General features: G+C 42.4%; 2 protein-coding genes and 1 long non-coding RNA gene across 6 annotated transcripts in view; all 3 read right to left on the minus strand.

Moving 5' to 3' along the window:
- The window catches only part of LOC107723084 (keratin, type I cytoskeletal 47 kDa), a 12,391-nt gene extending 3,164 nt beyond the window's left edge, over positions 1 to 9,227 (minus strand). Inside the window, exons 1-7 of the mRNA XM_016531597.1 lie at positions 8,966 to 9,227; positions 8,484 to 8,814; positions 8,185 to 8,267; positions 5,094 to 5,250; positions 3,646 to 3,807; positions 2,630 to 2,755; positions 1,202 to 1,502 (exon numbers count right to left, since the gene is read on the minus strand). Of these exons, the coding sequence (XP_016387083.1) occupies positions 1,202 to 1,502; positions 2,630 to 2,755; positions 3,646 to 3,807; positions 5,094 to 5,250; positions 8,185 to 8,267; positions 8,484 to 8,814; positions 8,966 to 9,132 (1,327 nt within the window). The 5' untranslated portion in view covers positions 9,133 to 9,227. The remainder of the gene's footprint in view (positions 1 to 1,201; positions 1,503 to 2,629; positions 2,756 to 3,645; positions 3,808 to 5,093; positions 5,251 to 8,184; positions 8,268 to 8,483; positions 8,815 to 8,965) is intronic.
- A 2,307-nt stretch (positions 9,228 to 11,534) lies between these two features.
- On the minus strand, positions 11,535 to 12,898 carry LOC107723088 (uncharacterized). Its single transcript, XR_001637890.1, has 3 exons — positions 12,783 to 12,898; positions 11,907 to 12,694; positions 11,535 to 11,604 (listed from the first exon to the last, which is right to left on the minus strand). It is a non-coding gene; the product is annotated as an uncharacterized LOC107723088 (long non-coding RNA).
- Positions 12,899 to 13,245: 347 nt separating this feature from the next.
- LOC107723083 (calmodulin-regulated spectrin-associated protein 3) overlaps positions 13,246 to 25,090 on the minus strand; it is a 15,593-nt gene continuing 3,748 nt past the window's right edge. The window contains exons 2-19 of one of the 4 annotated variants that reach the window (XM_016531594.1): positions 22,736 to 22,971; positions 22,504 to 22,644; positions 22,001 to 22,087; positions 21,278 to 21,310; positions 20,287 to 20,334; positions 18,784 to 18,922; positions 18,556 to 18,695; positions 18,287 to 18,380; positions 18,148 to 18,199; positions 18,002 to 18,060; positions 17,789 to 17,819; positions 15,763 to 17,629; positions 15,565 to 15,683; positions 15,188 to 15,486; positions 14,911 to 14,962; positions 14,695 to 14,813; positions 13,870 to 13,988; positions 13,246 to 13,781 (exon numbers count right to left, since the gene is read on the minus strand). In XM_016531594.1, coding sequence (XP_016387080.1) covers positions 13,479 to 13,781; positions 13,870 to 13,988; positions 14,695 to 14,813; positions 14,911 to 14,962; positions 15,188 to 15,486; positions 15,565 to 15,683; positions 15,763 to 17,629; positions 17,789 to 17,819; positions 18,002 to 18,060; positions 18,148 to 18,199; positions 18,287 to 18,380; positions 18,556 to 18,695; positions 18,784 to 18,922; positions 20,287 to 20,334; positions 21,278 to 21,310; positions 22,001 to 22,087; positions 22,504 to 22,644; positions 22,736 to 22,971 — 3,938 coding nt within the window. In that variant the 3' untranslated portion in view covers positions 13,246 to 13,478. Of the gene's footprint in view, positions 13,782 to 13,869; positions 13,989 to 14,694; positions 14,814 to 14,910; positions 14,963 to 15,187; positions 15,487 to 15,564; positions 15,684 to 15,762; positions 17,630 to 17,788; positions 17,820 to 18,001; positions 18,061 to 18,147; positions 18,200 to 18,286; positions 18,381 to 18,528; positions 18,696 to 18,783; positions 18,923 to 20,286; positions 20,335 to 21,277; positions 21,311 to 22,000; positions 22,088 to 22,503; positions 22,645 to 22,735; positions 22,972 to 25,090 lie in introns of all 4 variants that reach the window. The other 3 variants (XM_016531593.1, XM_016531596.1, XM_016531595.1) reach the window with 3 other exon arrangements.

Genomic DNA, 25,090 nt, shown 5'->3' on the forward strand with positions numbered 1-25,090 from the left:
GTAGCAAGCATTTTGATAGGAAAGGATGACGAATACAAAAAAACGCATACGAAAATTTTGGACCCAAGGTCATCGCACACTGAGTCCGAAATCTTCGTCTGAAATTTTCACACGTTAAAAAATAAATACGACCTTACGTTGTGTCAATCATGTTTACACACTGCATCTGAAACTTTTTTCTGTCATAAAAAAATTCGTATTAGGTTTGATTTTCTGCGTTTTCGCATCCGTAGCAAGCATTCTGATAGGAAAGGATGACGAATACAAAAAAACGCATACGGAAATTTTGGACCCAAGGTCATCGCACACTGAGTCCAAAACTTTTGTCTGAAATTTTTGCTCGTTAAAAAATAAATACGACTTCACGTTGTGTCAATCATGTTTACACACTGCCTCCGAAACTTTCGTCCATCATAAAAAAAATTCGGATCAGGTTTGATTTTCTGCGTTCTCCGAAACTTTTTTCTGTCATAAAAAAATTCAGATCAAGTTTGATTTTCTGCGTTTTTGCTTCCGTAGCAAGCATTCTGATAGGAAAGGATGACGAATACGAAAAAACGCATATGAAAATTTCGGACTCTGTGTGCAAGGACCTTAAGGCGTAACTCACCGGCAGCGGCTGATGAAAGCAGACCACTCTTCACAACCTCCACCTTCAAGGCCGGTGTCTTGAGCGCGGCGAGGTTGCTGGGCTCTCCGGCGCCCTCCAGCAGAGCTTTATACGTGCCGATCTCGCGCTCCAGCTGGACCTTGGTGCTGAGGAGCAGCTGGTAGTCGTGGCTCTGCTGCAGCGTGTTCTCGCGCACCGAGGTGAGCTCGCCCTCCAGACCGCCCACCAGCTGAGCCAGAGAGAAGAGCTGAGCCTGGTACTGAGCCTGCGCCTCCACCAGACGCTGCTCCAGATAGCAAGCATTTTGATAGGAAAGGATGACGAATACGAAAAAAAAAAGAAACGAAAAATGCATACGAAAATTTTGGACCCAAGGTCATCGCACACTGTGTCCGAAATCTTCGTCTGAAATTTTCACACGTAAAAAAATAAATACGACCTTACGTTGTGTCAATCATGTTTACACACTGCCTCCGAAACTTTTTTCTGTCATAATAAAATAAGCATTCTGATAGGAAAGGATGACGAATACGAAAAAACGCATATGAAAATTTCGGACTCTGTGTGCAAGGACCTTAAGGCGTAACTCACCGGCAGCGGCTGATGAAAGCAGACCACTCTTCACAACCTCCACCTTCAAGGCCGGTGTCTTGAGCGCGGCGAGGTTGCTGGGCTCTCCGGCGCCCTCCAGCAGAGCTTTATACGTGCCGATCTCGCGCTCCAGCTGGACCTTGGTGCTGAGGAGCAGCTGGTAGTCGTGGCTCTGCTGCAGCGTGTTCTCGCGCACCGAGGTGAGCTCGCCCTCCAGACCGCCCACCAGCTGAGCCAGAGAGAAGAGCTGAGCCTGGTACTGAGCCTGCGCCTCCACCAGACGCTGCTCCAGATTCCTCTTCTGCAGCACAACACAGGTGATCCGGCAATTAAACACACATCTGACGCCAGGGCATCCATTTAGCATGATGTGCATGATCAAATACAAAATAATTCTGCATTAGCATACTGGCTATACTCTAATAATCATTAGTAAACTTAGCACAAAAGAGTTGGTTCAAAAGATGTCTCTTATGCTCACCAAGGCTGCATTTATTTGATCAAAATACTGTAAAAATTGTGAAATATTTATACAGTTTAAAACAGCTGTTTCTATGTGAATCTATGTTAAACTGTAATTTATTTCTGTGATCAAAGCTGTATTTTCAGCATCATTACTCCAGTCTTCAGTGTCACATGATCTTCAGAAATCATTCTAATATACTGATTTGCTGCTCAACAAACATTTCTGATTATTATCAATGCTTGAAACAGTTGTGCTGCACAATATTTGTGTGCAAACCGTAATGCATTTTATTTTACAGGATTCACAGATGATTAGAAAGTTCAAAAGAACAGCATTGATTTGAAATGGACATTTTAATAGCCTATAGTGTCACTTTTGATCAATTTAATGCGTCCTTGATGAATAGAAGTATTCATGTTTTAAAAATTGTACTGACCCCGGACTTCTGAAAGTGACTGCAAATAAAACTATTTTATTTATATTATATTATATTTTTAACGTTTAAATTTGAAACGTGTTTATAACTGACTTTTTCATTAATTTTGGATTCTTTTTTTTTTTCTTAGAATTTTTCGCATGCAGTGCATTCTGGGATTTTTTTCTGTAAGGATACATGCGAAGCTGTTGTAGGATTTGGCCAAAACCATAATTTTTATTAGTTATTAATTATTTTTGCATATCTTCATGTCAGGAGGGAATGATGCCTTATAAAGACATACTCTGCGAAAAGGAGACGTTCAAAAGTAACGTTCTCATAATGTTTGCATAGCAACGTTCCCTTAGCGTTTTTTATGCAAGAAAAAGTTTTTTTAAAAACTGGACATTTTTTGAACATTCAAAAGTAACATTCTCATAATGTTTGCAAAATAATAAACAATCTACTTAATGTGTTCACTAACATTCACATAACCAAGAAAAAGTGTTTTTAAAACATTTAAAAACAGGACATAACATGTTTTTACCTCCGTCAGCGTGGCGTCCAGCTGCGTCTGCAGACTCAGGCTCTGTTTGCGGTTGCCGGTGATTTCGGAGCTGCCGCTGACGGTGGTCTCTGTGATCAGCTCCACCTCCGCCTGCTTCTTCTCCACCTGAACCACAGCAGCAGCAGCCTCAGTGTTGACAATGTTGCTAAAAGCAGGTTGATTTGTTGCTAAAAGTTGCTACAGGATGTTGTGATGTCACTGGGTGATGATGACGTCATTATGTAACGATGACGCAAAACCGCATCATTGCATAGAATCCACAATACATAATTCTAAATATGTTCATTTAGATTTGTTCATAAAAATAAGATACATTTAATTTAGACTATCTGTAAAAGTAATATGAGCACAACATGTTAATGATTAGATATTTTCACGTTTAAAAACTACACTGAATTGAACCGTTGCACATTTTTGAACAATTACTTGTGATGTATTTTCTTATAAACTATAAAACTACGCATTCCGAACAATTATAATTTTAAGCAGTATACTGGTAGTTAGTTAGTATGCTACAGTTTCAGAAAAGTCTATAAGAACAGGGCACAATATTAATTTTTTATTAAATATTTAATTTTTACCTGTATTTTACATTCCGCATTATATTTTGTGTTAGGTTTACAGGAAATATCTGTAAACTTAACACATAATATCCTGTCAGAAAATTACCAGTACCTTTTCTGTTTGTCTTACAGTGTACCTAACTGATCAACAGCAGACAAACTAATAACAATGGGTATCTTACATGAAGAAATATTATTTAACTATTGCAGCTGGCTATTATTCAACTATTACTGCTAGGCACTTCTCTCCAACTCTCTACAGACTGACTTTTTGTGTAATTTAGAGGGAAAATCTATGCCTTTTTATCATTTTATTCACTTTTAAAAAGTTGCTAAAAGTTGCCAAATTATAAAAAAAAAAAAAAAAGAAAAAAGCTAGATCTTGCAACAAAACTGCTGAGATGTCCAGACTGAGCGCTGTGTTGTTTGTACCTGTTTGGTGTACCAGTTCTCGGCCTCCCGGCGGTTCTTCTCGATGTCCGTCTCGTACTCGGAGCGCATCTCAGCCAGCACTCGAGACAGATCCGTGCTCTCGATCTCCTTCACATCCACCGTCACGGTGCCCATCATCTGCCCACGCAGGGCTATCATGTCCTGAGTTTCACAAAACCAGTTTAAAGAGGCCTGGAACTAACATTTTAGCTTGTGTTGTTTAGTGTGTTTAGCAAGACAAACATAAAAAAAAACATTAAAAACAATTGACTCAATTGACATTTCATTTTTTTTGTCCCTCTCCCTTTCATTCTATATATTCATTTGTGACCCTGGACCACAAAACCAGTCAAAGGGGTCAATTTTTTTAAATTGAGATGTATACATCATCTGGAAGTTGAATAAATAAGCTTTACATTGATGTATGGTTTGTTAGGATAGGACAATATTTGGCTGAGATACAACTATTTGAAAACCTGGAATCTGAGGGTGCAAAAAAATCTAAATATTGAGTAGGTCTCGCAATATTATCAAAAATACATAAATCAATTATATATTTTTTATATATAAAAATATATAAATAGTTATATAAAAATATGTACATTTATATAAAGCGGCTATTTACACTGCGTGAAAACAGCATATTTTCTTAGATGATATTTACAGTATATGCAAATAGCAATGGATTCTATTTAAACTAAGTGAAAACAGGAGTATTTTTAGCGAAATGCTATTTATACTAAGTGCAAATAATGATAGATTCTATGTACAGTGTGTTAAAATAACAGTATTTTCTGCTATTTATACTATTATTGCAAATAGTGGCAATTAACTGCACCTCAGTATTGTAGTACATTATGCAATAAAACGTATTGAGTGTAAATTATCGTTTTAATTTAAATTATTAAATGGATGCCACCTTATTGGGACAATGAATCCCTCCCCACACCTACCCGATACTTAATATTTTCAACTTTTCAATTATCTCCTTCATTTTTATTAAAAATAAATGCCTTTCCGAAGCAATATGAGATTTGAGGCGGATTTGAACTCGGGTCGATCGCGTCAAAAAGGAGATTGAGGTCTCCGCAGAGCAAAAAGTGGGCGTTTCTGACATTGTGGGTGTTTTCAAACTGCTGGGTGTGACTCCACCCCTAAACCTATCCGTCTCTATGACGTCAGCCAATCAGGTAACATGGTCGAAAACGCCCCTCTGTTTTGGCCTGGATGGGCGGAGTTAGTGTAAATAGCTTCTGCCAACAAGGCGAGCAATTTGCACTTAGTGTAAATAGACACTCTGTAAAAAAAATTATTATTATACATAACTAATATATAATAAATAATAAATGTATATATGTGTGTGTTTAAATATAATGTAATTATAGTATTAATAAGTGATCATATAAATAAATATTTTTCATGGCTGTGAGAAAGGAAAGTGTGGTCACCTCCTGGTGCGCGTCTCTGAGAGCGGCGCACTCCTTCTCCAGGCCCGTGACCTCCGTCAGTAAGATGGCGTTGGTGGAGTCGTACTCCTTCTTCAGGGTCCTCAGACCGGCGATGTCACCCTCCACAGACTGACGCATGGCCAGCTCCGTCTCGAACCTGCGGTTAAAACGCTCACTTTCACTCTTCACACCATAATGACAACTGCAACGCATTAGTAATCGTTCTGCTATGAGAAAAGGAAATCCGCACCACAACTATAACGATAATGACACAGACGAACGATATCGCTGGAATCACCTATAGAGCGATTTTCTTTCCAGCTGGTGAACGATAAAAACATTGACAGCCAATCACAATCCATTTTGCTTTAAAGAGCTCGAGTATTTAAAGCGGCAGTTGACGAAAGTATAGTTAAAGTTATCGCTCTGTGGATGCTAATATAGATATCACTATAGTTATAGTTATCGTTCATTATCGTCCACTGGTGTCGATGCTAATATAGTTATCACTCGCCGGTATCGACGCTTATATAGTTATCGTGATAATTATCGTCATAGTTAATGTCCACTGCTGTGGATACAGTTATCATTATAGTTATCGCTCATGGTGTGGATGCTAATATAGTTATCGTTATAGTCATTGTTCATGGTGTGGATGCTAATATAGCTATTGTGAGACATAGTTATTGTCTGATGGTGTGGAAACTAATATAGTTTTGTTTTAGTTATCGCACATGGTGTGGACGCTAATATAGTTATCGTTGTAGTTATTGTTCATGGTGTGGACGTGAAAACAGTTATCGTGATAGTCATCACTTGTGGTGTGGATGATAATATAGTTATAGTTATCGCACATGGTGTGGACGCTAATATAGTTATCGTTATAGTTATTGTTCATGGTGTGGATGTGAATATAGTTATCATTATAGTCATCACTTGTGGTGTGGATGCTATTATAGTTATAGTTATCGCACATGGTGTGGACGCTATAGTTATCGTTATAGTTATTGCTCATGGTGTGGATGCTAATATAGTTATAGTTACTGCACATGGTGTGGACGCTATAGTTATCGTTATAGTTATTGCTCATGGTGTGGATGCTAATATAGTTATAGTTACTGCACATGGTGTGGACGCTATAGTTATCGTTATAGTTATTGCTCATGGTGTGGATGCTAATATAGTTATAGTTACTGCACATGGTGTGGACGCTATAGTTATCGTTATAGTTATTGCTCATGGTGTGGATGCTAATATAGTTATAGTTACTGCACATGGTGTGGACGCTATAGTTATCGTTATAGTTATTGCTCATGGTGTGGATGCTAATATAGTTATAGTTACTGCACATGGTGTGGACGCTATAGTTATCGTTATAGTTATTGCTCATGGTGTGGATGCTAATATAGTTATAGTTACTGCACATGGTGTGGACGCTATAGTTATCGTTATAGTTATTGCTCATGGTGTGGATGCTAATATAGTTATAGTTACTGCACATGGTGTGGACGCTATAGTTATCGTTATAGTTATTGCTCATGGTGTGGATGCTAATATAGTTATAGTTACTGCACATGGTGTGGACGCTATAGTTATCGTTATAGTTATTGCTCATGGTGTGGATGCTAATATAGTTATAGTTACTGCACATGGTGTGGACGCTATAGTTATCGTTATAGTTATTGCTCATGGTGTGGATGCTAATATAGTTATAGTTACTGCACATGGTGTGGACGCTATAGTTATCGTTATAGTTATTGCTCATGGTGTGGATGCTAATATAGTTATAGTTACTGCACATGGTGTGGACGCTATAGTTATCGTTATAGTTATTGCTCATGGTGTGGATGCTAATATAGTTATAGTTACTGCACATGGTGTGGACGCTATAGTTATCGTTATAGTTATTGCTCATGGTGTGGATGCTAATATAGTTATAGTTACTGCACATGGTGTGGACGCTATAGTTATCGTTATAGTTATTGCTCATGGTGTGGATGCTAATATAGTTATAGTTACTGCACATGGTGTGGACGCTATAGTTATCGTTATAGTTATTGCTCATGGTGTGGATGCTAATATAGTTATAGTTACTGCACATGGTGTGGACGCTATAGTTATCGTTATAGTTATTGCTCATGGTGTGGATGCTAATATAGTTATAGTTACTGCACATGGTGTGGACGCTATAGTTATCGTTATAGTTATTGCTCATGGTGTGGATGCTAATATAGTTATAGTTACTGCACATGGTGTGGACGCTATAGTTATCGTTATAGTTATTGCTCATGGTGTGGATGCTAATATAGTTATAGTTACTGCACATGGTGTGGACGCTATAGTTATCGTTATAGTTATTGCTCATGGTGTGGATGCTAATATAGTTATAGTTACTGCACATGGTGTGGACGCTATAGTTATCGTTATAGTTATTGCTCATGGTGTGGATGCTAATATAGTTATAGTTACTGCACATGGTGTGGACGCTATAGTTATCGTTATAGTTATTGCTCATGGTGTGGATGCTAATATAGTTATAGTTACTGCACATGGTGTGGACGCTATAGTTATCGTTATAGTTATTGCTCATGGTGTGGATGCTAATATAGTTATAGTTACTGCACATGGTGTGGACGCTATAGTTATCGTTATAGTTATTGCTCATGGTGTGGATGCTAATATAGTTATAGTTATTGTTCATGGTGTGGATGCTAATATAGTTATAGTTGCCGCACATGGTGTGGATGCTAATATAGTTATAGTTATCGCACATGGTGTGGACGCTATAGTTATCGTTATAGTTATTGTTCATGGTGTGGATGCTAATATAGTTATAGTTACCGCACATGGTGTGGATGCTAATATAGTTATAGTTATCGCACATGGTGTGGATGCTAATATAGTTATAGTTATCGCACATGGTGTGGATGCTAATATAGTTATAGTTATCGCACATGGTGTGGACGCTAATATAGTTATCCTTATAGTTAAAGTTGTCAGTGAGGATGGGCATTTAACCATGTTTTACAGTGATTAATTAAAGCTTTGAATGTGGCTCATCCAGTCAGAAACTGATGTGAATCAAACTTACTTCATTCTGAAATCATCAGCGGCCAGTTTGGCGTTGTCTACGGCTAAAGCGATGCGTGTGTGGTCCTGCATGAGAAGCAGAAGCTGGAGAAAGAGAAAACAAGATCATGTCAGATGCGTAGCACATTAATACGGTTTTATTGTTATTTGCTATTGATATACTGTATATCTCCTTTTCTTGTCATTGTTTTGAGTAGCTATAACACTATATGCATATGACAATATCATATGTAAAAACAACGATGCCAATGAAGTATTTGTAAAATTGAACACTGAAACGCATGCAGAAAATCTGGGCACCTTCTCGCGCAGTGGCTTTATCTGGATCTCGTAGGGCTCCAGGTTGAAGCTGCTCTGGACTCTGTTGACGGTGAATGCACGGAGCTTCTCGTTGAGCTCGTGGTTCGTGGTCTCCAGGCGCTTCACCTTCTCCAGGTAGGTCGCGAGACGGTCGTTCAGAACCTGCATCTGCTGTTTCTCGTTGATGACATTGGACATGGCTTCTGGGAAAGACCCTGCGCCCGCCCTGAAACTCACCCCGACGGAGCCTCCACCTCCTGTGCTCGAGAGAGAGCCTCCAACCGTCCTCAAACTAGCCGAGAGAGAACCTCCACCCGCGCCATAACCAGACCCAAAACCGGATCCGAAGCCCAATCTAGCGCCTGACCCAAAGCCCAAACTGGCTCCAGATCCGAAGCCCAATCAAACTAGCCGAGCGAGAACCTCCACCTGCGCCATAACCAGACCCAAAACCGGATCCGAAGCCCAATCCAGCGCCTGACCCAAAGCCCAAACTGGCTCCAGATCCGAAGCCCAAGCCGGCGCCGCTCTGCAGACCTCCAGCCATCATCGACTGACTTCCAAAGCTGGAGAAGCTGCCGGGAGCCATCGAACGGCTGCTGGCCGCGGAGAAAGACCTGCCAGAGAAACGCTGAGATCTGAACGCCATGTCAAGAGTGGAGAGACGTGAGACGGTGAGTGGAGACGATGTCAGCGGAGGCACTGGTGTAGAGTAGTGCAAGACGCTGGAGACGGCGTGTTTTATAATCGGTCTTCATGTGCGTCAGTCACACAGTGACGGGCCCCTGGGCGAGAGCGTACGGCCCCGGGGACAGAACCGTTTCCAGACATAATGACATGCAAATATTCAGAAAAGTACTTTGATGAAGAACCATGAGAAAAGTGAGGAAACATCTCTGAGTAAGAGCGTAATTCAGGTTTACTTAATGCTCATCTGAGCTTGTTACAGTTAGAAACACAAAACTACACGAGATATACATTAAAAGCACTAATGCAGTGCAAACCCGATGTTTTCTTGGGTAAAGCCATGCTGTGCCGTGCAGTGAGTTGTATTTGTGCAGTTCAGTCAGGTAGTGACTGTGCAGCACACTTTATGTTGGTTTTTGAAGAACTTCAACCAGATGTACTTTTATTTTTTATAAAAAACCTCATCGTTCAGGAGCTGAAATAGTATCTCTTGATGTCTGAGAGTCTCACGCTCACAGGAGCCTCAGGCACAAATGCTGCAGCTCTCTCTTCACCATCTGCACATTAAACAGGCAAATTAATCATTGCTGTGAGGATTAAACAAAACCATGTAAACGCTCAGTGTGTGTGAACCGTGTGTCGGTGATCTCATCAGCATGGCACAAATACTCTTTGCCCTTTTGAAATACTTGTGAAAAACACCATTTCAAACTTCAAATTCTGTATGAATGTATACATAGGCCCTCCAAATGTGTATATGTTTCCTGAGCACAACAAACTCATTTGTTGTCAGACTTTGGAGTTGAAATGTTAGAAATGATTTTATTGACCTACACGTTCATCACAAAGTCATTATTATCATCATCATCATAAAGCAGGAAAAACACACAAGGATGATGTCAAAACTCATATTAGAAAATATCCCAGCAGCCCGTCACACACACACACACACACACAGAGGAGGAGGTGATGAGACATATATCAGACGCTAAAGCCATGAGTCCTTCATATATGATCCTGAAAGTCTCTTATATTAATTTACCATAGTACATGTCCAAAAAACAGTATTATGATGCTTTTTATGAGGTCATTACACTTTCACCCTCACCCAACCCATCAGTCCTGAAACACACACACACACACACATGAAGGGAATGTCTACACACATACAGCACATGAGCCACCAACACTGAAGCTTATGATGGAGGTCCAATGGCTTTTTAATACTGATCAAGGATCAGGTTCTCATGACCGTGACTCACTGATCCATATTCAGCTGACAAACTCAGTTCAACAGTCCAGACATCTGCTCACACACATCAACACATGATGCCTCGGTCTTTGGACGGCCGGAGATCCATCAGGAGGAAAGCGAGAGTCATTTACTCCACACAGGTTCATGAAGAATGGAAAGGCTGATGAAATATTATAAAAGAGAGAAAGAGTATGCAGCAGGAGATTTCCTAAAATCATCTAGCCAAACAGAGACTAGATAGTGAAACCCAGCAGATTCTCACTAAAACTACAGCACTGGTAGACTTGAGATTCAAAAGTTTGTATCTATAAGAGAAGAGAATATAGATCACAAAAATCAGAGAGAAACGCTTCAAGTGCTCAGTTGGTGTGACCATCAAGAGATATTTGGACTGAACCGAACGTTCACATGCAAACAGGACGCGTGGTTTCCTCAGTCTTTAGTAACGTGAAAACCTTAGGGCTCGTCTGTCTTCATGCAGAGTCAGAAAACATGAGGAGGTCCTTCTGGTTGATCATAAACAGCTAACTCGACTCGCTTCATTATAGAGAGAGTTTGTGTTGTGGATTTAGTGCTGGTAAGATTTTTGTTTAGAGGAATGGCACTTATAGTGGGTTTATTGGGGTAGGCCTGGATGATTTGAGCAGGAGGGTTTATTATTGGTGGGAGGAGTTTATTCCAGAGAGAGTAGTTTAGGTGCCGTGATACCAACTTGTAAAAAGCATTCACGTCCTCGAAGAACTCGTAATTACAATTTGTAAACAGGGAATTTTCTAAGAGCTACGACATGTACCATGTGACCACTGTACCACCTGACCACCTCAGTTCATAGTGTTTCCATAGGAATGCATAATTCTGAATGCATAATTCTGAATGCATAATTCTGAATGCGTAATTCAGCTCAGATTAGAACGGCATGTGTTGTCATCTCGATATTATAGTAATTATGACATGGCATGAATGCAGCATAGTTTAGCTTGGAGGGTGTGGTTATTTTGAGTGGATGGGGTTACTATTGTGGGTAGGAGGGATTTATTTTAGCTGGAGTCATTAGGTGTGTTCGACTTAATGCAATGCTGTCCGGACCGATTGGTATATGACATCAAATTGCCGCAAGAGTGATAAGAGAGCAGACAGCTTCTTATGCTTTTGAATCGCTCTCGCGATACTTTGATCGGTCTGTGCAAGTCAAGTCAAGTCACCTTTATTTATATAGCGCTTTTAACAATACAGATTGTGTCAAAGCAACTGAACAGCATTAATTAGGAAAATAGTGTGTCAATAATGCAAAATGACTTGAATGAATTCAAATGAATTCAGTGATGTCATCATCCAGCTCAGTTCAGTTTAAATAGTATCTGTGCAATCATTTGCAATCAAGTCAACGATATCGCTGGAAATGAAGTGTCCCCAACTAAGCAAGCCAGAGGCGACAGCGGCAAGGAACCAAAACTCCATCGGTGACAGAATGGAGAAAAAACCTGTGCAGCGCCGCTTCGAGTCGAACACGCCTATTAGTTTGAGTGGGCGGAGTCTATTTGGATGTGGCTACTTTTGTAAATGGGTTTATTCCAATAGGAGCAGCTTATCTCAGCAGGAGTGGTTTATTTTGAGTAGGTGGAGTCTACTTGGGTGTGGCTACTTTTGTAAATGGGAGGGGTTTATTCCAGTAGGTGTGGCTTATTTAAGGGGGAGCAGTTCATCTCAGCAGGAGTGGTTTATTTTGAGTAGGTGGAGTCTATTTGGGTGTGGCTACTTTTGTAAATGGGAGGGGTTTATTCCAGTAGGTGTGGCTTATTTAAGTGGGAGCAGCTTATCTCTGCAGGAGTTGTTTATTTTGAGTAGGTGGAGTCTATTTGGGTGTTGCTAGTTTTGTAAATGGGAGGGGTTTATTCCAGTAGGTGTGGCTTATTTAAGTGGGAGCAGCTTATCTCTGCAGGAGTTGTTTATTTTGAGTAGGTGGAGTCTATTTGGGTGTTGCTACTTTTTTGGGCGTGCCATGTTTCTTAGTGTGCCAGAGATGGGCGGGGATAGTGAAAGCGTCGACACTCATGCTCAGGGTACGAGATGGAAGCGTATTGAACTGTTTCCTGTCGGAGCTGTATTTATAAATGGCTTCCACGGCTGACGAGGAAATGGCACGCGGGCCGACGCCGCAGAGTCGATGCAGCTCCTCCGACTGGCCGTCTAGAGTGTAGATGGCACGGAACTGACAGTTGGCATCACGCAGGAGAATCAGGAAGTGACTGGCGGAGCTCTTCTCCATCTCCTAGAGAGACAGGAGGCAATGTGAATGTCAGAAAGTGAAAGTGCACAAAGGGAGTAATGTCTTTGTAGAAAGATGAACAGTGACGCACCTCTATGATCTTGTTTTTCTGGGATTCATTGACTTTGCCAGCAAGGCAGCAGCGTGAGAGAGCGTTGTGAATGATGAACTTGTTTGATTTAAAACTGGGTTCCTTAAATAATTTAGGACCTGAAACAGAAGATAACATTTTGACTAAACAGAGAACTAGAAAACCACACAGATCAAATAAGGTACTGACTACAGCCAGCAGGTGGTGCAATTTCTTCATCTTTTCAAAACGGGTCAAACCACTTGATCTGAATTCATACTTACCTGTTCTACACAGTGCAGTTAAACCTCTGAAGGGTGTTATTATGATTACCAGCCACCTAGAAAACCTTATCTTCAGTCCTGCTCTAGCAACTGCCCTGAAGATCCTAGAAATTGCCCGCCAATTACTCAGGACAGCCCAGTTACCCACTAGCAGAAGACCTCAGCTAAGTTCCAGTAACCACGCAGTATTTTGAGTAGGTGGAGTCTATTTGGGTGTGGCTACTTTTGTAAATGGGAGGGGTTTATTCCAGTAGGTGTGGCTTATTTAAGTGGGAGCAGCTTATCTCTGCAGGAGTTGTTTATTTTGAGTAGGTGGAGTCTATTTGGGTGTTGCTAGTTTTGTAAATGGGAGGGGTTTATTCCAGTAGGTGTGGCTTATTTAAGGGGGAGCAGTTCATCTCAGCAGGAGTGGTTTATTTTGAGTAGGTGGAGTCTATTTGGGTGTTGCTACTTTTTTGGGCGTGCCATGTTTCTTAGTGTGCCAGAGATGGGCGGGGATAGTGAAAGCGTCGACACTCATGCTCAGGGTACGAGATGGAAGCGTATTGAACTGTTTCCTGTCGGAGCTGTATTTATAAATGGCTTCCACGGCTGACGAGGAAATGGCACGCGGGCCGACGCCGCAGAGTCGATGCAGCTCCTCCGACTGGCCGTCTAGAGTGTAGATGGCACGGAACTGACAGTTGGCATCACGCAGGAGAATCAGGAAGTGACTGGCGGAGCTCTTCTCCATCTCCTAGAGAGACAGGAGGCAATGTGAATGTCAGAAAGTGAAAGTGCACAAAGGGAGTAATGTCTTTGTAGAAAGATGAACAGTGACGCACCTCTATGATCTTGTTTTTCTGGGATTCATTGACTTTGCCAGCAAGGCAGCAGCGTGAGAGAGCGTTGTGAATGATGAACTTGTTTGATTTAAAACTGGGTTCCTTAAATAATTTAGGACCTGAAACAGAAGATAACATTTTGACTAAACAGAGAACTAGAAAACCACACAGATCAAATAAGGTACTGACTACAGCCAGCAGGTGGTGCAATTTCTTCATCTTTTCAAAACGGGTCAAACCACTTGATCTGAATTCATACTTACCTGTTCTACACAGTGCAGTTAAACCTCTGAAGGGTGTTATTATGATTACCAGCCACCTAGAAAACCTTATCTTCAGTCCTGCTCTAGCAACTGCCCTGAAGATCCTAGAAATTGCCCGCCAATTACTCAGGACAGCCCAGTTACCCACTAGCAGAAGACCTCAGCTAAGTTCCAGTAACCACGCAGAACATCCTATAAGCCAACTAGCAATTATTCACAACAGCCTAGCAACCACCTAGCAATGCCCCCACAAACAAAAGACCACCTTAGCAACTACTAAGCAGTGCCCTAGCAACCACTGAGAAAACCTTATTAATCCTACAGGAACATCTAAAAGATTACCCAGATCATCCTAGGAGGTGCCTAGTAATCCTTAAAATCTATTCAAGACCACCTTAGAAACAGTCTAGCACCACAAAAAAACTTCCTAGTAACCACTCAGAACAAATTGGCGACCACATACAGAACTACAGATGACTTAAATAGCTCTAAAATTTCACACTAACCCTAACTTCTTTTCAAACATGGAAATTGATCTTAAAATCAATAACTGGCTCTTTACCTGTGTATTCTGGGAGTGAGGCTGGAGAGGAGGCATTGAAGGCATGTTCCCAGTCTTTTTCCCCATTCTGATTGGCCAACTGCCCTGATGACATCACATTTGAGGGCGACTCTGAACAACTGAGATGTAGAGTGAGAGAGGAAGCTTTAGACAAAGTAAAGACAAAGATGTATGGAAGACAGAAGACAGAAAGACATGGCAGCTCTGGTACAGTACCTCGCTGGCTTTTCAGTTGATAGAGATGCGCCAACTTTCATGTTAGCGACAACTGTGTGAGTGAACAAAACTGGTTTTAGAGCAAAATACAACACAGCTTCAAACTCTACTTCCATCTGACACTGCTCAACAAACAGGTTGACAGTCCCGCCCCAAACTTATTCTGGTTGAGCAAATGTTGCTGTTTCACTCATACAGACAGAGAGCAATTCTGTTTGGTGACGCTAGTAGTTACCCACTTCAGGTACTAATTTAAGTACTAATGATGTGTGATTACCTGTTTTGTTCTTCCCCGGTGAGCGTGTGTGAGTAAGTTCATGGTTGTTGTGCGGTTTGTGTGCATGTTGTTTTTTGCCGCTGTGCTTTGCTGGTTTCTGTTTGAGAACCTTCCCTAGATCAGCCATAATCTTTAGCTGCAGACGCCTTTCATACTCTGCCCTGGTAAACGCTCCTCGCCGCAGGGGCGTTCCTGGGGGCGTGGCTTTTGATGGAGGGGGTGGGGTGTATAAAGTGGGCAGTGACTGTGAAAGCAGCGGAGTTTGAGAAGGTCGCAGGTCATCAAAAGAAGCCTGTGGACTGTTGGAGAGAGCAGAGATCAGTGAGTTCTAAATGAAGGTCCTGAATGAACGGGTTTGGACAAGTAGATGTTCTTACCTGTTCTCAGGGTCTTGCTCATGTCTTGCACGTTTCTTGATCTCTTGAGCCCGTCTTTGCTGTCGTTCCAACAGCAGAGCCCTTTTCTGGGCCATCTCCTCCTCCGAAAGACCCTCCTCCTGAACACCCACAAAGACGCACGTTACAAACACCTCAGACATGTACAATTAGCCAAAGTGCAAGCAGACCTTCACAAACCTTGAAGAACACATCGAGTCCCATCTTGCTCTCATTCTCTGTCTGGTCGCTCATGGAATCCGATGAGAATATTTCTGCACCCTGTTCCAGATCCGTGTCGTCTCCCACCGTCCCCGCACCCTCGGTCTCATCTTTCACCAGGGCGCTGCTGAGCAGCATGTCGCTTTCAAATGAGCACTCTGATGGGGCTCCTGAGCTATTCCCACCTCCTAACAGTTCAGCTGGGAGTGCAGAAGGTGGTCCAGCCTCCAGCTCCAGGTTGAAGATTGGGGTGTGATGGTCACTGGAGCCAGATTCTGAGGTGCTCTCTTGAGGCGGAGCAGGTTGCGGTGGAGAGTCCTGGGGCGTGCATGGACCACCGAATCGCAGCGAGGAGCAGGTCTGCACCTGGCACTGGCTTGGAGAGACTCGCCGCAGATGGGGAAGCGTGTCCACGTTCTGTGGGGGCGTAAGGACACGTGTGAGAGGCTGGAAACCGAGGTCTGTGGGGCGGGAGGGACGTTGCCGTTTGGGGCTCTTGGAAGCAGCGCCACGGGATTTGCGTGGAGCAGATGCTACTGAGCTTTTAGGGGATCTTGGTGTGTCAGAAAGTTGTCCGGAGCGTGATGGAGATCCAGAGGGTGAAATGATACGGGTGGACTCTCTAGAAAGATGAGGGGGTGTAGCAGGGGATTTGGAACCAGCCGGGATGACCCAGGCCTTGCTGGAGGTAGGTGTCTTATTTGAGGGGATGTTTTTTGGAGAACTCAGAGTTTTCTTTCCCATGAGCTTTTGCTGCTGCTCTGTAAGGTGCTGCATGTCCCTTTGTAGGGACTGTAGGGTGGAGGTTAGCTTGGCTACTGCCTCATTATATTCCCCCAATGGTGGCTCTTTCCCCTCCTCTTTCTTCGTTTCAACAGAGAAGGTAACCTGTTTCTCCAGTTTAGGTGGAGCTACTACATCACCAGCGTTCTCCATCTTCTTCTGCTCTCCATCATTTTCTTTCTTCTCCTCCTCCTTTTTCTTTTTTTCATCCTCCTTCTCTCTGTCCTCCTCTTGTTGGAGCTGCTGCTCCATTCGTGTCAGTCGTTCATCCAGAGTGAGGGATTGTCCTTCATCTTCCAGTTCTTCCCCCTGTTTCTTCTGGAGTTGAAGGAAGGCAGTCTTGCCCAGCCTCTGCCTGTGCTTGGTAAAGATGGCCTCGATCCGCCTCTTTTGAGCTTCGATAGCTTTACGTTTCTCCTCCAGACGTGCACCTAGCTCCTGCGCCTCCACTGCCCCAACGGGGCTCATCATTGCAGGGCTCAACAACGACTCCACTTCCTGGGACCTGGAATTACTTGGGGATTCTGGCATCTTCTTCCTGCGTTCAGCAAAGTTTGTCATGCGACCAGTCTTGGGCCCGTTGGCTGGGCTGGAGGAGGTTTTGGGAGAGTCTTCAGGTGTGTCGCACTCTAAACCTTCATGGTTTTCTTGTGAACCAACAGGTTGTTGCTTGCGGTTCCCACAGCTATCAGGCCCTCCTCCAATTGGTCGATACATAATCCCAGACCGGCAGGGAGCAGAGCTGCTCAGTCTGGCTTCACCCCCCTCAGGGGAGTGGAGGTAAAAGCCAGACGGAGCTCCCTCTGGCCGCAGCCGGGGCTCATTGTGTACTGGACGGGAAGTATGAAAAATCTGTAATGCTTCTTCTATGGTTGGTAACTCTCCTAGAGGAGCATGACCAATGAGTTTACTCAGATCCTCTGGGGGCGTGTAAGGACCGGGGTTGGTTACCATTGTGAGGCTGTCTGTGCTGACGGAACGGAAGAGAGGATTGCCCATAACAACATCAACATCACTGTCCAGTGGGAATGGGATGTTGAAGGCCACAGCGGAGAGAGGACGGCTGAGACAGAGAAACGGAAAAAGATCCCTGTTGCTTGAATGAATTATATAAATAAAAATGTTTAATGATTTAGAGTACTATTTAGTCACATAATCTTTATCATAAAAATGAAATTAGTCGTACTTTCTTGAATTGAAAAGTCATTATACAAAGACATACCTCATTTGCTTTTTGGTCCAGCCCCGTCCTTCTACATAACATCAAATATGAAAATAGTAGATCAGTTACATACAAAACACAATAAGGATATATAATTGCAAATATAAAACTACAAATTCTACAAAAAGCACAACTTGTAGCCCAAAGCCTAAACTGAGAAAACACACTCCACATGCAAAACAAACGAGAATCCACATCCCAGAGAGCTCTCACCAGACACAGAAGAGGACTGAGGCAGGAGCGACTGCTTCAGAAGGAAAGATGGAGTTCCACTGGAAGAAAGATATCAAATCCCATGATGCAGTTCAACTGCTAACAAGATAAAGCAGCTTCTTAGTGTTTTGTAAAGAGAGCTTTACCTGTTGCTGTTGCCACTGATCGGACTTGTGCAGTCGACCAGATCTGATGCATCTGTAGGACAACAGAGAGCTTGTTTAGGATCTGAATGTGCTTTGTGTTTTTGTGTTCACTCATATGTTTATGTATGTTTATCTCCACCTGTTAGGTCCAGTGTGTGTTTGGGTTTGACAAAGTCTGGTTTCTGCACTTCGAACGTTGCGAACAGCTCCGAAAGGAAGCACATAATGTTTACCTTTTGGGGTCAAAAGACAAAATGCTTACATATTTATCATAATATTATACATTTCATGATTCTCAATAAACACTATGCTGCATGTCCATCTCACTTCTAAAATGGGTGGGACATCACTTACCTGTAAAGTGGGCAGGGCATAATGCACCTGCAAAGTGGGTGGGGCGTATCTCACCTGTAAAGTGGGCGGGGCATAGAGTAAATCTTCCAGCTGTAGGGGGCAGCAGCTCTTTAGGTGACTTTCACAAAACTCTCTGATCAGCTGGAGATTGTACATACTGTCTGCCACGGACATGGTGTCCTTCAAACACACATCTACAGACAGAAAGTGACATGAGTAGTAGGTAGTTTTCTTTTAAGGTTTCTGTTTGTCTGTAGACAGTCAGATAAACGTGTGTTTTACCCTCCAGGGGCAGAATCTGAGGACAGTAGAAGTGAATCGCAGCAGCGATGGCGCAGCCGTTAGACAGATCCTTCACTCCAGAAACCACCACAAACATTGGAGTCTGTTTAGACTGAACCTTATCTTTCCTGTAACGGATCTGAGACAGGCAGACACACAGACAGCAGGAAAACTGTTCAGAAGTGTCCAGAAGAAAGATCATTTAAAATATATTTATTTAAAAAGAAATACTGTCAAAGAAAACCAGGGAGGGAAATAGCAACAAAAACATACAGTCTTCTTTCAAGTGAATCAGATTCACTTTTGTTCAGTCTGACTCACAGAATCAGATTCATTCACTGTCCATTTCAGCCCGATCAGTGAATGTGCATTTGATAGAAAAGTGCATCAAACTCATCACAGTCCTTCAGTGACTGATCACTGAGTGAATGTCAGCGTGCAGGAGGAGTCGCTCTCAGAGAGCTGTTCAGATCCGCTCAACACACACTCACTCACACACACACACACACACACACACAAAGCAAAATCAGCACAAACCAGCCAGTGCGTACAATACAAACACACACTCATAATCTCATGAAAACATGTCTGGCTCACATTTCACCCCAGAATCAAAAAAAATAAAAATTGCACTGTACATAAAGATAATTAAGCCTATATTTAGAACCACTACGTTTTTAACATTTTTACAAAGTCTAACTTTAAATTTTTTTCCCACAAGTTCTCTTTACTGTAAATGCAAACATTCGTTATGCCTAAAAAAATTCATGTTTTCAATCTGCATAATTCTCAATAGTGGTTCTCATTACTGAAATACAGCGCTTTAAACTATGGAATTACAATAAAATTTTATTAAAATCAGTGCAAATTATAGGTTGCACAACAAACGCTGCTCATGCATGCCACTGTTTTGTAATTGCACTATTTCACAGTAATGGGTTTATGGGGGTTAAATATCATGATGACTTCATTGTGCACATTTAAATGCTAAAAGTAGGCTATATTTATTTAAAATTTAGTTTCTTTTTTTTTTTGGATTTGGGAGGAAATATGGAAAATGTTCATGGTTTCATGAGATTCACTCACACACAGACGACAGCAGGACAGGTGAAGGGTGACGGGGAAGAACAAAACTGATACACATGAGTGAGTGTGTGAATATGTGAGGCTGAAATGTTGGCTTCAGTGAGATGGAGCGCCATCCAGAGTCCAGCCATGGAAATACAGCAGGTGACGGTGAGAAACAAGCCAAAGAAAGTGAAAGCATCTGTGTTAAACTGGAAGAAAACCTGAATTATAAAGTGATATGCAACCAAGAATACACTACAAGAACCATGTGTTTCCTGCAGAGATCTGTGACAGGATTTAAATCAAACACAGTTACAGTGATGACATCATGCAGAGGTGTGTGTGTGTGTGAGTGTGTGTGTGAGTGTGAGTGTGAGTGTGAGTGTGTGTGTGTGTGTGTGTGTGATGGAGACAGGAGGCGGGCGGATACGTTACCACAGGAGGCTTATTCCCCGACTCCTTCAAACAAAATGCGATGGCATGCTGGGTGCAGTATGGCAGAGAGAGCACACGGGTAAATGCCCAGGGGTCGTCGCTACGGCAACCAGATTCACACACAGTCACATGACAAACAGAAGTAACAGGGGGCGGAGACACTGCTGGATCCCCACCCCCTGATTCCTATTGGCTGGACCGATATCAGCGCACATGTCATTCAACGGAAGAGGTCAAAGGGTACATTGTGTGTTCTGAGACAGAGGAGAAAGGCCAAATATTGGTAAATATACACTAACGTCCAAAAGTTTGGGGTCAGTAGTATTTTTTTAAAGAAACTGACGCAAGGATGCATTAAATTGATCAAAAGTGATAGTGAAGACATTTATTGTTTCAAATAAATGCTGTTCTTTTGAACTTTCTATTCATCTGTGAATCCTGAAAAATAAAATGTATCACGGTTTCCACAGAAATATTGTGCAGCACAACAGTTTTCAGCATTGATAACAATCAGAAATGTTTATTGAGCAGCAAATCAGCATATTAGAATGATTTCTGAAGATCATGTGACACTGAAGACTGCAGTAATGATGCTGAAAATTCAGCTTTGATCACAGAAATAAATTACAGTTTAACATTGATTAACATAGAAAACAACTATTTTAAAATTTAAAAATATTTCAGGTTTTTTTAATGTATTTTTGATCAAATAAATGCAGCCTTGGTGATCAGAACAGATTTTCAAAAACATAACAAAATCATACCAACCCCAATCAAAACACATCAATCAATCAGAATAAGGCACTTCTGTCGGGGACGTGGGCATACAGACACTCTTGATAAATGGCTCAAACTCTGGTTTGTATCCATGATCCGTGTCATACACGATCACATATGCAATGAGGACGTCTTATTAATCATGAGAAGCCAGTGAGTCCCGTCAGTAACTGAGACTCAGGCTGATGTGTGTGTTATTAGCTGTAATACTCACTGGGACCAGTTTCCAGTACCAGCGCTGTGGGCACTGAAAGGAGAGAGATGAGCGTTAGTGTCAGCATTAGTAACACAGTATGTGTGTGAGAGAGTGTGTGTATGTGTGTGAGAGTGTGCGTGTGTGTGAGAGAGTGTGTGTGTGTGTGTGTGTGTGTGAGAGTGTGAGAGTGTGTGTGTGTGTGTGTGTGTGTGTGAGAGAGAATGTGTGTGTGTGCGTGTGTGTGTGTGTGTGTGTGTGTGTGTGTGCGTGTGTGTGTGTGTGTGTGTGTGTGTGTGTGCGTGTGTGTGTGTGTGTGTGTGTGTGTGTGTGCGTGTGTGTGTGTGTGTGTGTGTGTGTGTGTGCGTGTGTGTGTGTGTGTGTGTGTGTGTGTGTGCGTGTGTGTGTGTGTGTGTGTGTGTGTGTGTGCGTGTGTGTGTGTGTGTGTGTGTGTGTGTGTGCGTGTGTGTGTGTGTGTGTGTGTGTGTGTGTGCGTGTGTGTGTGTGTGTGTGTGTGTGTGTGTGCGTGTGTGTGTGTGTGTGTGTGTGTGTGTGTGCGTGTGTGTGTGTGTGTGTGTGTGTGTGTGTGCGTGTGTGTGTGTGTGTGTGTGTGTGTGTGTGCGTGTGTGTGTGTGTGTGTGTGTGTGTGTGTGCGTGTGTGTGTGTGTGTGTGTGTGTGTGTGTGCGTGTGTGTGTGTGTGTGTTTGTGTGTGTGTGTGAGAGAGAGAGTGTGTGTTCACTCACAGATGGCTGAGCCGGCTGCAGGTCCGTGCAGGGGTTTGACTTCGGATTATCCTCAACATTAGCGCTTTCTCGCAACTTCTGATTCACCTGTGCAAGAAATAAAACTCAGACGACTTCAGGATCATGCAGTGCAACACATCCAGATCTGAACTTGACCAGTTTGTTTCATATTCGTTTTAAAAACTGATTCCAGATCCCTTCACTGTGTTCACACAGCAGTTAAATCCGGTTTCACTCCACTTCTTTGAAAGACACTTAATATTTGGTAGTATCATTGATTTGATGGTGCTGACACTAGCAGATGAGAACAAAACTTGAACTGAAATGAGCTGAATAATGACACTATTGTGTTGTTAGAGCTGCTTTACTGCAGAATTTGAATTTGTCTCATATTTGATGATGTTTGCATCATTGATTCTGTTATTTTCCTGTTTTTAACTATGAAGTTGCTTTGAAAGAAATAGTATAAAGCACTGTAGAAATAAAGCTGACTTGACTTGAACCTTGTTGATCCAGAAGAGCAGTGAGTTCTCCCAGCTCCTGCTGGACCCAAACTGATCCGTCTCCTTCGTCATCTTAACCTGACCCACGGTTTCCATTGCACTCAGTGACATCAGAGAATCAATCACGGCCAGATGGGCCCCCTGTGACCAATCAGAGAAGAGAGAGACGCCTGTCAGCCAATCAAATCAGCTGCATGCATTAGAGCAGTGAGTCTGTGTATTATTCACTCACCATGTTAATGGGTTTCTGGCTCAGCTGCGTCTCATCGACCGGCTTCTGCTGCTCCGTGTGGAGCGGGATCAGGTCGTACCGGCTGAGGAGCTGCAGCAGAGAGCCCAGGTCTCTAGGTGGCGCTGTGACGCCGGACAGAGCGTGAGAGGAAAACACTCTGCAGTACAGATCACCAGACAGCAGGAGGCGCTCCAGAGCGGGAGAAACGCCTCCATCCTCCTTCACAGAAACACTCTCTACAGACACAGATCAATGCAGTGATCGAAACAATTAACCACTTTGAGATTAAACTGATAAACTACAAGTTTGAGGTCAGTAACATTTTATTTTTTTAATTAACACTTCTATTCATCAATAGCTATGTTTCCGTCACCCTGTTTTTATGCGCATTTAAGTATCGCACGAGAAACACCAAATTTAGAAAAAAAATTCCTTAATTTGCAAACGTTTTTATGCTCGCTTGAGGTGGTTTTTGTCTTGTGTGAAAAAGGGTTAATGGGAGATGGAAATGCATTTGCCGAATAAACTCCTCCATGCGCATCAAAAATGTCATTGATTTGCGCTAAAGGACGGCATTTCCTGACTAACCAGCGGACTGATCTCGTTGCACAGCATCTGAAATGTTGTTATGGTCTTTCTGAAATGCCCGAGCAAAGTCTGTCATCTAAGTATTTCTGTATAATTGTAAATTATTGTATCCAGTGGTTTCTCCCATTTTTCTTAGTGCCAGTTTATCAGGAAGTGACGATTTTGGTCTCTTTGACTCGTTGGATGGAAACGGTGCTTATTCGCAAATGTTTAATGCGACATTCCGATTTTGCGCGTAAGTTAAATTCGCAACTTTGGATGGAAACCAAGCTATTGGCACAATAAACTGATCAAAAGTGACAGTAAAGACATTTATAATGTTTAAAAGATTTCTGTTTCAAATAAATGCTGTTCTTTCGAACTTTCCTGAAAAATAAAATGCATCACGGTTTCCACAAAAATATTGTGCAGCACAACTGTTTTCAGCATTGATAATAATCAGAAATGTTTGTTGAGCAGCAAATCAGCATATTAGAATGATTTCTGAAGATCATGTGACACTGAAGAAAAATTCAGCCTTGATCACAGAAATCAGTTACATTTTACAATATATTCACATAGAAAACCGCTGTTTTAAATTATAATAATATTTCACAAGACGCTGATTTTCTTCAACACAACAGAGAGAAGACAATAAAGTGACTCTGACTGTGATCTGCATGAGTCTGACACACAATCAGAGAGAGTCATTCACAAGAGACACTCCATGATGTGTTTCTCTCAGTCACGCAAACCCCTCACACACACACACACACACACACTCACACACACACACAGACAGACACACACACACACACTCACCCACATCCAGAGTCCTTGCTCAGAGCAGCACAAATGATCTGAGAAAAACGCCAGCACTCACACACACAGAAAGCAGGACTCCTGTGTATATACATATGTGTGTGTGTGTGTGAGTGTGTGTGTGTGAGAGTGTGTGTGTGTTTGGTGGGCCACTACTAACATCACTAGAGCTGAATGAAGAGTCTTGACTCCTCTCCAGTTCTCTTGACCTACATCTGAATCACTACACACACGCTGACACAAACACAGCAGCTTATCACCGAACTGATGCTCTCACTGCAGATTCGCTCAGTATTAGGGTTGGGTACCGAACTCGGTACTTTTAAGGGTACCGACCGAATTGCGTCGGTACTACCGAGTACCGATTCACGTTAAATCAATCGGTGCCAAATTTCGGTACCTGAGAACGCATCCGGGCGCATACGCTACAGAGAGAGAAAGAGAGACCCTGTGACGTGAGGTCACCCCTGCAACTCGTTCAGACAACACACAGGGCGAGCCGAAATCTTCTTCTTCTTTGGAATTTTTTGCCGTATTCCGCACCATAGGCACATACCGCCACCAACTCTTTCTAATCATACATGGATGATAGTCCCGCATCTATTCATATTTTATTTATTTATTTTTTAATTGTTAATTTTATTTCGGGCTCACCCAAGCTGTATTTCTGGCTGCTGCGTGTTGCCATATGGTTTCTGAGAAAACGCGGACGGTATCGTGGAGTCCATTCATAAAAACATAATTTACTCTATAGCGCGGAATGCCACAGAATTCTTCAATTTTGGACGAATAAATCAAAAGTAGCCACTGCCACTTAATTCGAATCGCGATATGAACTAGTGTCTGTGAATATTAAAATGCAAAAAGACGGTTTAAATATGAGTCCTGCATGTTCTGCTTGCCTCTGTATGTATGAATGGCGGAAACGCGGTTTTGTTTACTACACAAATACTGAAGCACGCGTGA

The sequence above is a fragment of the Sinocyclocheilus rhinocerous genome, unplaced genomic scaffold (genome assembly GCF_001515625.1).
Source record: "Sinocyclocheilus rhinocerous isolate Xijiao unplaced genomic scaffold, SAMN03320098_v1.1 scaffold4259, whole genome shotgun sequence".
Lineage (NCBI taxonomy): Eukaryota > Metazoa > Chordata > Actinopteri > Cypriniformes > Cyprinidae > Sinocyclocheilus > Sinocyclocheilus rhinocerous.